This window comes from Chiloscyllium punctatum, chromosome 9 (assembly GCF_047496795.1).
Source record: "Chiloscyllium punctatum isolate Juve2018m chromosome 9, sChiPun1.3, whole genome shotgun sequence".
Taxonomy (NCBI): domain Eukaryota; kingdom Metazoa; phylum Chordata; class Chondrichthyes; order Orectolobiformes; family Hemiscylliidae; genus Chiloscyllium; species Chiloscyllium punctatum.
In genome coordinates, this window is record NC_092747.1 from 112,064,571 (window position 1) to 112,079,026 (window position 14,456).

A 14,456-nucleotide genomic window follows, 5' to 3' on the forward strand; every position below is an offset into this window, starting at 1 on the left:
TCAAGATGACGAGAAAAATGATTCTGGCACGTGGATCAATAATAAGAGGTAATAGATTCAAAATCAAGGCAACTTTATATGTTATTAATAACAGACTAGTTTGGCACGAAGGGCTTGTTTCTGTGCTGCATTTACTATTAATTTATGGCTATGATGTTAAAAGTGTTTTAGAAAGCACACAATTTCAACTAAATTGATGCAGTATTCAAAGCATTCTTATACATGTGTTTTATTAAAAAGACATTATTTATGTTTTTCATAAGTGGTTTGTTTTAGGCATGTCTTTCAGAAAATCATAACAATGCGATTGTCATATCAAAATCTGAAAAGGTGAAAAAAAAATCCACTTGACTAATATCATCTTCTGTTAGCCATTGACATCTGTACTGCCCCACAGGTGGCTGTGAATGACTTTGAGAGTCTAAAGCACACACACAAATGGTGGAAAATTAGATTACTTACATTGTGGAAACAGGCCCTTCAGCCGAACAAGTCCACACCGACCCTCCGAAGAGCAACCCAACCCAGACCCATTCCTCTATATCTACCCCTTCACCTAGCACTACAGTCAATTTAGCATGGCCAATTCACCTAACCTGCACATCTTTGGAGTGGGGGAAGAAACCGGAGCAGCTGGGGGAAACCCATGCAGACACGGGGAGAATCTGAAAACTCCACACAGATGGTTGCCCAAGGCGGGAATTGAACCCAGGTCTCTGGCGCTGTGAGGCAGCAGTGCTAACCACTGTGCCACCGTGCCACCCATTAGGTTCCTCCAATGTCAGCTGTGAATTTCACTGTTTGTTAATATTTCTTCAACGCACTCCAATGTCCGGAAGTAGTTGAACTCAAACAGCATAGGCATTAACTGTGCAGATTCACAGCTGTGTCAGACAGCAGTGTAGGTTTCTCTCTCTCTCTCTCTCTCTCTGCCTCTCTCCCTGACCATGTGGTCACTACCTTTGTTCTCTTCTTCCTTGTTAAAGTGTCATTGTTTTGATTTTTTTTCTCCCAAACTTCCAAATCAATACAACAGCTTAAGAACAGTAATTACTGCTTGTGGAATTTGAGGAACTCACTTCCAGCACCTAAAATACCCCAAAAGCCAGCAGGTCTTACAACCAAAACTTTTTCCCATCCTCCATCTTGGCTTCCCAAACCCTGATAGCTGTTGCTCCATCTCCATGTCAATCCTTCTGACTCACAATAAATTGGTTTTCCCTGTTTCAGTTTGGTTACTTGTCTTCTAATCCTGACAAGTGCAATACAGAAATTTTCAATTTTGTGTTTCTTTTAGCAACATTTCGGTTTTGTTCAGTTCTATAACAATAATTCACTATCTTCTTTTTAAATCCTTTCTAATTCTCTAATGGCTACATTTATCACCTTCAGTTGTGTGGAATATTTGTCCCTATTCTCCAAGAAACTGAGTCCATCTTGTACCAAACTGGTTGAATGCCAGGCAGGTCAGGGAGTCAGGCATCATTCACCCCAGACGTTCAAGGAAAGCCCAGACTTCAGGCAGGTTTTTTTCTTGTTCCTCACTAGCTATTACTTAATATATTGAAACTTGACTGTCCTCCAGTCCATTTCTGGAGTTCTTACTCCATGAACCTTTAACCTTCGGTAGGGCTGGTGGTGAAATGCCATTGTGGGAGTGATCCCTTCAAAAAGGAACTAACTTGCATCAGAGATGCTAAAATGGCTCAAGATATCTAATAATCAGAATCAAACATTCATTAAAGTACCTTCCATTTCAGTCTAACAAATAATTTATTTGGTCACAAATTACTCCAATTGAAAATTATCTATAAATATATCCAAAAAGCATAATTGTTTAATATAAGTTATCATACATAATAAGTTATGTTTTGCTGATGTTTGCTCTGATTGACAGATGCCATGGCAACAGCATGCTTTATCACGAGCATAATACAACTTATAAATTCTCGATGACCAACCTGGAGACAGAAACAAAAAGGATGCAGCTTCAGCTGGTCACCAGGCTCCTACACATCTGTCATGTTACAAACAAGTACATGAAGCTCCACAAATTCAAAAACATGACCCATGAGATTCTTCCACACTCCAGTCTGCAAAAGCTAATCCAAAACTGTATCTGTACAAGTGGAACCAGTAAACGGTGAGCTGATTAGAATTTGGAGCACATTGCCAGATTTCCCTTTGGGGATAAGGTGAGAGCAGATTCAATATTAGCCGTCAAAATAGAACTGAATAAACACTTAAAGGAGAAACATATTGCTGGATATCAGAAAGGAGGAAGGATAGAGAATTACTTAGATTGCTCTTCAAAAGAGGATTACCTCCGATTACAACAGGATCTTGACCAGATGGGCCAATGGGCTAAGAGGAGGCAGATGGAGTTTAATTCAGATAAATGTGAGGTGCTGCATTTTGGGAAAGCAAATCTTAGCAGGACTTATACACTTAATGGTAAGGTCCTAGGGAGTGTTGCTGAACAAAGAGACCTTGGAGTGCAGGTTCATAGCTCCTTGAAAGTGGAGTCGCAGATGGATAGGATATTGAAGAAGGCGTTTGGTATGCTTTCTTTTATTGGTCAGAGTATTGAGTACAGGAGTTGAGAGGTCATGTTGCAGCTGCACAGGACATTGGTTAGGCCACTGTTGGAATATTGCGTGCAATTCTGGTCTCCTTCCTATCAGAAAGATGTTGTGAAACTTGAAAGGGTTCAGAAAAGATTTACAAGGATGTTGCCAGGGTTGGAGGATTTCAGCTATAGGGAGAAGCTGAATAGGCTGGGGCTGTTTTCCCTGGAATGTCAGAGGCTGAGGGGTGACCTTATAGAGGTTTACAAAATTATGAGGGGCATGGATAGGATAAATAGGCAAAGTCTTTTCCCTGGGGTCAGTGAGTCCAGAACTATAGGGCATAGGTTTAGGGTGAGAGGGGAAAGATATAAAAGAGACCTACAGGACAACATTTTCACATAGAAGGTGGTATGGGTATGGAATGAGCTGCCAGAAGAAGTGGTGGAGGCTGGTACAACTGCAACATTTAAGAGGCATTTGGATGGGTATATGAATAGGAAGGGTTTGGAGGGATATGGGCCAGGTGCTGGCAGGTGGGATTAGATTGGGTTGGGATATCTGGTCGGCATGGACGGGTGGACCCAAGGGTCTGTATCCATGCTGTACATCTCTATGACTCTAAGAGCCAACAAAGTCTCAATGGATCAAATGGCTGACTTGTGTGCTGTACGATTCTACATTTCAGTAAGAAAAATATATCAACACCATTAAATTATTGATTTAAGATTAAGCAATAAAACCAATTGTCTCCTTCCAGCACAAGTTTACAGACCGAGTCTCCATAAACATTCAACTCTAAAATTTAAAGACAAGAAGCAACAATTGGAAATGGAAGAGAAACAAAAAAGGGAACCTCAATGCAAACACAATGTTAAGGCACCATAACCAGTAATGGGGTTTGCACACACTTCAAAGTCTCAAGCAAGAGACAGAGGTCTTGCCTTTGATATTGCAGATAATGAGGTAGGACTATCATTCTCTGGTGGTTATTGGCAATTTTCTTAAATTATTGTGTGTTAGGCCAAATTACTGGTTTTCAAGTTTCATAAATTATTTCAGTAAGGGAACAATGTGCCACGTAATAGGTGGAAAAATTGGGAAACAGAAGAATCTGAATGATATTTGGGAATAGACAGGTGACATTAGATTGATTAAGCTTGTTTTATGGTCAGGTACAATATGGAAGGCTTTTCTACACTGTCAGGAAAATAACCTCTGTCACTCATTAGTGACCAGGCAAATGATGTCTGCCATTTTCAAGACAGCACAGGCTTGTTTTCATTTGTTAACATTCAATTAATATGCATAACAACAAATAGGTGGCTCATTACAACACACAGCCTCCATCACCTAGTGTGAAACTCTAATGGCATTCTCCAACAAGTGCTAAGCAGCATTTTTAAAATCTAAAATGCCACAATTAAAGATAGTTTTTGGCCTTATAAACTGGTCTCTTAAGACCGGTAGGAGCCTCAGAGTGTAGCAATATGTTCATTTGGGCCCCCAGGGTTTCCCAAGGAGAGAAATTATGAATAATATAGAAAGACCTAGAATCTAGAGCGCTAGGAAGGGATATCTCTGGATCTGCGAGTACTAAAGTATTCCTAGGATCTACTCAAAGAAATGTTCCAGGAATATGTGAAGGTACCAACTCTCCAGCACTGTCCTGCAGTCTCTGGGAATTAAAGATTAATCTTCAGGACACCATTTGTGGGAACAACATGAGAAAAATCATAGATGGGGAATTAAATAAATTGTGATCTTCTTTCCATTCTGTTTGAATATCTATTAGTTATGGTGATACTGGAGATGGCATCAAAAGAATGTTTGACCGACAGACAATCATCACTAGGTCAAGCAATATAGAGCCCTTTTGCCTGCTGGCTGTCCATCAGAAGATAAGGTGCTGTGAAGACGAGGATGGAAATGGCATGGTAGAGAATGGGATGGGAGCGGGGAGGTGTGTGGAGACAGTGGTAGGAGGTGGAAAGTTATGTGAATACATCCAACCAGAGCAGAAATCACATCATAGGCACCACAAAGGGGTCTGGAAGTTTGGTAGTTTAAGAATCAAGGTCATGACTCCTGCAAATTTGGTTCAGCATCGGCAGTATTATGGATCCATTAGCATCTGAAGACATAAGGTATCGGGTCCTAATGCCTTGTGCTGAGAGTGGACAAAATCTGATGTACAAGTAAGGAAACTAAGATGTGGGCATTTACAGCTTCAAGACATCTGCACAGATTATATTTTTATCTTAAAGCTAATCAACTGATTGAGACAATTTATATAACGTGTTATGTGACATTCAGAAGGAAAAGAAGCTTCTAATTTACACAGGAGTATTAATCTATATGTATGGGTCAGTGCACACTGAGTAGCCATGTAATGAAGGCTTGGCACAGATATTACTCACTCAAAGCATTTAGCACAGTTAGATGAACTTAAATACATGTAAATGTAACTAGTCCAATTGGCCCAAATTGATAGTGATGGATGAATGAATGTAAATTGATAAAAAGCCAATAAAAAAACTGGACTGAAAAAGGAAAGTATCACTATTCATCAACTTGTGGATTGCAGAGTTACATTACGCAGTCAGCATTTATAAAATTACATCAAATTTTACAGCAAAGCAATAAGACCATTTGGCCCAAGTGGTTCATGTTGATGTTTATACTCCATAAGTTCTTCCCACCAAACTTCATCTTATCCATATATCATTCTACCTCTTTCTCCCTGGTCTTTATCTAGTTTGGCTTCAAGTGTATCTATACTATTTGCCTCAATTACTCCAGGTAATATCAAGTTCAAAATACTCACCATTCTCTGGGTAAAGAAGTTTATCCTGACTCCCTTATGGACATATCAGTGACTGCTTTGTATGTAAGAAAAAAGAAAAATATTGCTTATGATGGAAATTTGAAATGAGAACAGAAAATGCTGGTCTCAAAGCATCCATGGAGAGAGAAACAACAATCCTTTCAAGTTAACATTAACCTTTTCTCAGAACTGTTGAATGGTCCATTTGGACTTCCCTGTAAATGGAACTATTATGGCTTACCTATAAGAAAGACTCTTCATAATTATAAAGTTCTCTATCAGGTCATCTCTCACACTTTTCTCTTCTAGAGCCAAGTGTGTTCAATGCTTCCCAGTAGTTATAATAATTTAATTTTAGTATCATTTTCATAAATACTTTTTGCACCCATTCTGTGCTTCTATGTCCTTTTTGTAACATAAGGCTGAATCTTATCTAAAATCAGCTAGTTGTCATTTTTGGTAGACTTCATAGAGGGTTTTGTGCCATAAACCCAAGCAAATTTTCTTGCAACATGTTCCCAAGCACACCTCACTCATGGCCCACCATGCTCCTATGGAACCCCATCCATAGTTACCCTAATCACAGCAGGCAAAAGCACTGGCCAGTGCCAGGACCTCCCAGGACTTTTACCGCAGGTGCTATCTTAAAGCCCAGACATGCAGCTGGTCAAGTGGTGGCAATGCATAGCTGCCCTGAATGGTTCCTGACAATTGCACCAAGGCACGTCAGACAGAGGCTAATTGGCATCCTCTGAGAAGTTGTCAAGCACAGACAGGTGAGAAACGTCGTTCAGAAAAGCTCTCTCTATCCAGTGCTGCTTGCAGCTACTGTTTACCTTTAGTGAGTGCTGAACAGTCAAGTAGGCCTTGCACCTGTCCTATTCTAGTCAACTTAGCAGTGAGGTCCTAATACAGATACTTGTTATATATGAAACTTGCTCAATGCCACCATCTGCAACTGACAGAGACATCTGTTAGACCATTGGGCCAGCATGGAATTAGATGTTAATCAGTCTCTCCTGCGTTACAAGTTTGGGAAACAGTTCACATTCAGCCACACTTGTACAGAACAAGTATATTCCTATCTATTAATGGGCTGTCTGGCCTGTAAATTACAGATCCAAACTCCTTCACATAATAATGGTAGCTATGTTGGCATTGTCATTTGGAGTATCAATTCATGACACCTTGATATAGACATCACATTACTGTTAAAAGAATTGAATACAGGTACTCCTGTACCTGTGTCCAGATGATCCTGGACTCATATCTTGGAAAACCAGTTCAATTATGTCAGAAGAGCAACTATCCTGCAAGAGATAAATATGTTTCAGAACTTCAATTACCAAAGGATTCTCAAGATTATAAACAAACATTCAGTTACTTTATAAACTGCATCTTGATTCGGATCTGTTGTGATTCAAAATAATTTAATACTTACCTTCACAACTGACCGTTGGACAAGGACAAGATAATTCACCTAACTATGTGATATGAAATTACAGTAGATATTGGATCCTTTGGCTATATAATAGGAAATGAACAATCAATGAGTGGAAATAGAAAGCTCCCTGATTTCCTATTGGCTCATGTGTGTTTTTGGAATTAAGAGTGTTTAGTGGCAATGTACTTCAACTAACAGAATAGGAAGAAGTGAGGCCCCCTGACAGCTTCATCCTAAGGCTTTAAAAATAAGTGGTTAGTGATACAGATGATGTGCTGCTTTTCATTTTCCAAAGATCCCCAGATTCAGGAAAGGCTTAATTGGATTGGAAAATAGTGAATGAACTCCTTTATTCAAAAAAGGGAGACAGGAAATAGGAAACCAAAGACTAGTTAACTTAACAGCTGTCATAGGGAAGCTGGTAGAAGCTATTAATAAAAACAATTTAGTAGGACATTTAGAAAAATCCAAGGAAATCGCACAGAGTCAACATGGTTTTGTGAAAGTGAATTCATGTTTCAAGTTTGAGTTTTTTGACAAGGAAGCCTTCCTCTGGATAAAGGAATTGATGGATGTGCTGTTCTTAAATTTCAAGAAGGCAGTTTATAAGGCACCACATCAAAGATTATTGTTGTAAATAGAAGTTCACGGTAGAGGAGGTAACATATTGGCATAAAAAAAGGTTGGCTAACAAGAAACAGAGATAGGCAAAATCCAACAAGTGGTGTGCCACAGGGATCAAAGCTCGAGACTCAACGTTTTAGAAATTGTATAAATTACTTGAATGGTGGAATGGAAGTATGGTTGCTACATTTGCTGTTGACACAAACATCAGTAGGAGAGAGTAAGTTGCAAAGAGGGCATTAGGAGGCAAACAATTGGATATTGAAAGATTAAATGCGTGGATAAAGCTATGGCAAGTAGGGTATATTATGAGAAAATATAAAATTGTCGATTCTCACAAGAAGAATTAAAAAAATATATTTTCCAGATGATGAGAGACTGCAGAACTCTGAGATGTAGAGAGATTTGAGAATCCTCAAGAGTCAGAGAGTTATACAGGTCTACAGTACAAACAATGACGCTTTGGCCCATTGCATGAATCTCAAAATGTTAGTATGCATAGTATGCAGATACATAAGTACGTACAAATTGGGAGCAGGAGTAGGCAAATCAACATCTCAATCCTGCCCTATCATTTGGTACAGCTGATCTCATCTCGGCCTCAACTTCACGCTCCATAACCCTTCAACCCACTATTAATTAAAAATCTGTCTATCTCCTTCTGAAGTTTGCTCAGTGTTTCAGCATCCATCGGACTCTGAGGTAGTGAATTCTATAGATTCATGACCCTTTGAGGGAAATCATTTTTTTCCTGGCTTTAAGTCTGCTACCTCTTATCCTAAACTACAACTTCTCATTCTAGGTTGCCCCACATGAGGAAACATCCTTTCTGTGTCTATTTTGTCAATCCTATTTAGCATTGCATGCCCTCAAATTAGACCTTCTCCCATTCTTCTAAACTTCAGAGAGTATAGGCCTGAGCAGCTCAATCTTCCTTCAAAAGACAAATCCCTCACCTCTGTGGAGGTGAAACAGAAGCAGGGAAACAGACCCTTCTGTCCAGCTCGTTTACACCGACCATGCATTCTAAACTGAACTAGTCTCATTTGCCTATGATTAGCCCATAACCCTCTAAACCTTCCCTACTCATGTACCTGTCCGAATGTATTTTAAATATTGTAATTGAACCCACTGCTGTTATTTCCTCTGGCATGTATGTATCTTTGCGATAATATTCCAATGATTTACATATCATGTAAAAGAAGAATATGAGAAGGGGGAAATATGCTTCTGGTGATCCTCCAGCTTCACGTCTGTCCAATTATTCAGTTGATATGATCATGACAATCATTAAGCCAATTCAGTCATTTTTCTGAATCAATTGTTTTTTATTCATTGCTGTGTCTACCAGTTATCAGAAATATCCTGAATGCTGCACTTGCATTTCTAAAATTCCAATGTTCTATACCATCTTCACATCACCATCTCTAAATATATCCTGCATCTTAAAAATGAAAATACCTTATATTTGGACACAAGATGGTGTTGTAGATTCTTTTTTTAAAAAGTGCCACCCTGGGATTCTCCAAGTTTGAAACCTTGGAAGTTTTAAAAATTTAGATTAATACCAGTTCCCTTGATTGCGATTAAGAGGAAAATTCTGATACAGTCGAACAACTATGTTTCATGATTACTTAATGGAGTGGATTTTTAAATTCAACTGTGATTCATTCCCATTATCCTATGACTTAGGAAAAAAAGTACATTATTTAATCATTATACTGTACAAAGGAGAATATAAATTGAGGGTCAAGAACAGGAGATGATAAACACACAGTGACAGCTTGAGAGACTAAGTTTTAACGTTGATGTGTGTTACAGAACAAGTAAATTCAGTGAAATGTGTGGCTCTTGTTTTCTGTAACACTGGATGAATTGGCAAATGCTAAAACTGATGTAATTATAAGCTGTAACAGTTGGAGGTTAGGCTTCTGATGTACTGGACAAAAAGTCCATTCAGCCCATCATACGAAATCTTTAAGAGTTATGCAATGAGTCCCAAATCCCATCCTTCCCCCAACCCAGTTTTCATTCCAAACTGATATTCAAATTCACTTTGAAAGTTACAATTGAATCAAATTCCAATCACTCTTTCAGGCAGTGTGTCTTGTAAATAAAATCCTCTGCATCACTAGTATTATTTGGCAATTACCTAAATTTGTGTCCCTACAGATACCAATAGTCCTACAACTGGAAATAGTTTCTTCTTATTTACTCTGTATGATCGTATGGAGGATGGGTTACCTACCTGGATTTAAACAACTGATCATAATTGTATGTTAACTATGTATAAAGTTGGCATGATGTGTGTTGATGATGAAAGCAAAGCCATTCATTGTTGATCAACACTGGTGATCCCTAAAGTGGGTCCGTCATTCCCAGTGATGGATTCTGATTCTTGGGGTCAAAGATGATTGGTGGAGTACAGCACTCCACCAATCACCAGCATTCAATTAGAGTCACTATGTTTTTCCATTGCCCTTATTTGATAGACACCACTAAACAGAACCAGGCACCGCCGGAATTACATATTAACAAGGGGAAGTTAAAAGCGGGAGGGATTATTTGGACAGAAATTTCATAAAACACCAACAATTAATGACTGAGCGGAGAAATCGCACTTCCCTAAATGCTTAGTTCCCATCGTTTCCCCTCCCCCCACCGAGATTTGACTTTTTGTACGATGCAAGGTTTTTTTTTCATGGATCCATTAATCGGGTTTTGGCAGCAATTGTCTCCTCCCCGGTTTTATCCCGACTCTGCTACCATGGCCCTGCTTGTTTAACAACATCAAGCTTTTTTTTGTCGCAGCGAGTGCAGACTGGAAGTAAGCAGCGTGTGCAGGGGGTTAGCTCGGCAAGACAAGGCTCTCTGCCACCACACACCAGCAAATGAAAACACTACAGCATGCGGCACTTACTGTATTTACTATACTGCATTACACCGTAAGAGAATAGCCGGGATCAAGAGGGAATAGATGGGAGTTCTGTATACGTTCGCATACACAAGGCATAAAGACACAGTCTCATTACAGATTTCCTCAGGTAAAATATCATATCGCATATTGAAAGAAGGAGCCTGTGCCATGGAGCTTTCACATAAAATACTCATATTTGACTGATCAACTGTCTGAGGGGAGCCACATTTATGTTCAGTCCCTGCTGCACGTAAGATATTTCTACCTGTGTAGGATAGGTATCTATGTGCGTTCCATATATGGGACACAATAGCATGTTTACACACATTAGTCGTTCGATTACGTTTGAATATACTGTTTGAATTGTGGATGTGCGTACAATGCTCGTGTGATGTGCGTACGGCTGCATTCCTGGGTGGACAGAAAGCAGTTTGCAGAGAGCGAGGTAAATCAATGTGATGCAGTGCTAAGGGAAGAGTGGGCTTTGCAGTAATCGCCGGGAAAGGAAAGCGGGCGCCTTTTGGTTGGTTTGTGCGCCCATTTGGGCTTGCCTTTGTTCAAGACAGGTTGCAGGAGGGGGGTGGGGGGGGGGTTCGCTCAGCTCAAACGCAATGTTCCGTAAACTTCAAGCAAATGCAGGATGTGCCGATGTTCGCGGGGAACAGACACAGCCTCTGCAGAGAGATTGCACCCTGATCTACACAAAAGATCCAAAGACTTGTATTTCTAGTAACACCTGAGCAATGTATTTGTAGTAAAATAAACATTTCCTCAGATAAAGGGACGCCGCCAAGTAACGAAACACGTATTGCAGACCCAGACTGAATTGGAATAAGGCTGAAATGTAAATGAGGAAATCCATGACTAAAACAAGTCTATAATAAGCTGGAATGTAGTTACGTCAAATCTGCTTCGCTGGGGTTCCTGAATGTCAAAGATAAAATGAAATTTGCCTCTCTTTTCGTCCCATACCACAAAATTCACTGACACCTCAACGTGGGGTGCCAGAGTTGCTTTCTTTCTAAGTCTTTGCAACTGTATTTTTAAGCATAAAAAGACCAACGAATTCAATTGATGCTGCAGACAGCCGCGATTCCGTTAACAGACCCCCCTCCGCCTCGGACTCCAGCCTCTCCGTCTCGTTTAAAAACACCCGTTAACACTGAATAATGAATGGTGTATGGGCCACGGTCCCTTTTGGGTGATCCCCTCAGCGTGAGTCAAAGGGACCCAAGGAAATTATAAACGGTCAAACACACACAGTCCTGCGGTCAGTTGGTGATACCGAAAGGAATGAAACGGGACAATGATAGATTCCAGGGCATCGCGGGCAACTTCACAATTCCGATGGAACCAGCTTTCTCTGAAAAGCAGACACTGCGGAAACGAACAGGATAGGTTCAGGAGATAGAGCTGCCTAGAGTTTACCTACCGAACTTCCTTTGGTCCTTCTATAAAGTTTGACACATTTAAACAAGGTTTGGATGATAGAGAACAGGGCTCTGTTTGACATGGCTGTCAGATTTGTCTCGAACAGCCCTGGCGGAGGCGTTTTGCAATGAATGCTTGTCCCTAAACAAAAACTTATCCCGGAGGTTGTACTAGGTCAGGCAGCGGGGTGTGAGAAATAATCATTCCTCCCTCGCTCTCCACCCCCTCCCAATCTCTCTCTATCTTCAGCCGAGCCACACTTTACAGCGACCTCAATGAGTACAGTGTGGGGTTAACCCCATCAGCGCCACATCAGCGAGTGGCACTTTCTCAGGCAGCTTTCCCGTCTCCTTGGGGAAGGCAGCGGCCCGGGCGAATGCCGCGTTAGAAACAAGGTGCATTCCACCATGCAACTTAACGCAGGTTGCAGCCCACAAACCCGAGCCATTCGCTGACACCACGGCCCTCCCCCTCCGGCTCCTCCAAAAAAACCCCAAAAATAAATAAATAATCGGATTGCACCTTTCGAAGAGTTACTCAAACTTTATTGTAACCGGGCGGCAAGAGTCTCTTCGATCGCGAACACTTCCCATAGAGGGGGGGAGGGGGGTGGACATCTGCATTACCGAGAACCTTCAAGTCAGTGCTCCGATCTCAGGTTCTTGCAAACTAGCTGGAGGCTAGCTCGGAGGGACAGAAGCACTCTCTCAAATCGAGGGAAACCGCTTGAGTGTGACAGTGGCGGCTGGAGCTGAAATGAGGGGTGAATTTCGATGGCAGAGCGTTCCTCTTTGTACAGCTCAGAGAGGCAACATCACGTAACTTTAATGCGCGAGGTGTCTGAGGATGCCCGGGCCATCGGCTGCCACACTATATGACACACAGGGCTTTGTTTAAATAAAACAGGGGCGTCCTGGCTAGCAACGACACACAGAGGAAGAGAACTCCTCCGTTAAGTAGCAGCTGTAATAAAGCTTGTCCCGGTTGTTTCTAAGGTGTCAGAATGCTAAAGAAACGGCAATGATCTACTACACCGCAGTGTGAACGTCAGAAACAGCCTTAGCCCTTTTTACCAGACTACTCCATTCGGTGGATAGCCCAGAAACCTGGGGTCTACATTTAAAACAAAAACAAAATCAGCCAGACATATGTGTGTGAGGGGCACAGAGAAGGTAAAATAAAAGCAAGAACGACTGCCCATCTGAAGGAGCAGATGCTTACCAACTGGACTCTTGTTTTTCTTAAGACTCTTTCCACAAAGACACTGCAGCATATGCGTTCCTTTGCTGAATATATTCCAAAGAAACCACATTGATTTAGGCGAAGAACAATCCAGCAGCTGAGACACCCTGAGATGCAGATTCTCCTGGTTGCATAATAGACTCTGCTCAGTCCGTCTGCTGACTGGTGCCACGAAATTTCGCATAGAAAATGATATTCCGATCCCTCACACTCTGTGCCTCACGTGATAGTATCTCAGACTTCTCAATAAAGGCAATTGATGCTGCTTACAGCAACATTGGAACAGCAGGAAGACCGGGGACCGCTCTTTCTATTCTAGCGCAAGGTGGCTTGGGAGAGAAAGAAGTCGGTGTGTTAACAAGGACGGCCTCCCCCTCCCCCTCCCCCCCCCCACCCCCCCAACTCTCCACCAACCCCTCTCCCCTCCCCAGAAAAAAAACCCAAAATACTAATCTGGAGACAGCAAAAGGCGAGTCATCCCCAGTGGAAGCAGCAGCAGCAGCATTGCCTAGGAGTTGGTCGATTGGAGAACCAGCAGGACGTGGCGGATCTACTGAGCATCTGTTGCACCCAGAGGAAGTGAGGGAGAACCAAATCGCATCCTCTTTGTGTTCAGTCCCCACCTCAGGACCGGGAGGTCGTCCCCAGCCCAGCGTCAGCAGGCTGTGCAATCGCTGCTGCTCCCGTTTGCAGGACTGAGTGCATTTTACAGCGGTCTTTTTTTTCTCTCTCTCTCTCCCCGGTGAATCTGCAATTCTCAATCAGGCCACACAGAGCCGGACGGCGGAGCGACAACGTGGTGAAACCCTGTGGCCGTCCGAGTCAGTCTCACTCAGTCAGTTGGAGCTGTTTTCGCCATCCACCCGGCCCCCTGCAACCCCTCACCTCCCACAGGTAAAATAGCAACCCCGACTGAGGACCCACGGCAATCTGCTTCCACTCGGTGTCGGGGTGATGATCAACAGCCGGACAGAGGTGTTCAGCTCAGCTTCACTGAGGGAACGCTGCGGACTCAGGCGGCATGGAACTCACTGGAGATTGCAGAGAATAGTGTATGGATGAACCTGGTTGGATGGACCGGTTTGGTAACTGTACGTCTTTTATTGGGCTTCGTGCGTTAAACATCCAGAAAGGCGAATTATTTTTGAAAAGGAGCCAATTGCTTTCCTCCAGGGATTGAGTTAAACTCCACATACATCCCGAACAATGCGGATGTCAGCGTGTATTCCACAAAACAGAACTACATGTGCAGCCATAAACAAGTACCTTGTAAATACAGAGAGGATCTCGGTCACACACAGGTGGTACATGTTGTGGTCTCTCTCTCTCTCTCTCTTTTTAAATGGATTTCAATTCTTAACACACATTCCTGCACAGTGGAGTAAAACCCAAGGTTCTAATTGG

General features: G+C 41.9%; 1 protein-coding gene across 1 annotated transcript in view; it reads right to left on the reverse strand.

The window, feature by feature from the left end:
* Positions 1-13,423, reverse strand: part of fgf14 (fibroblast growth factor 14) — a 513,640-nt gene extending 500,217 nt beyond the window's left edge. Inside the window, exon 1 of the mRNA XM_072578066.1 lies at positions 13,032-13,423. Within this exon, the coding sequence (XP_072434167.1) occupies positions 13,032-13,236 (205 nt within the window). The 5' untranslated portion in view covers positions 13,237-13,423. The remainder of the gene's footprint in view (positions 1-13,031) is intronic.
* Between the last annotated feature and the right edge of the window lie 1,033 nt (positions 13,424-14,456).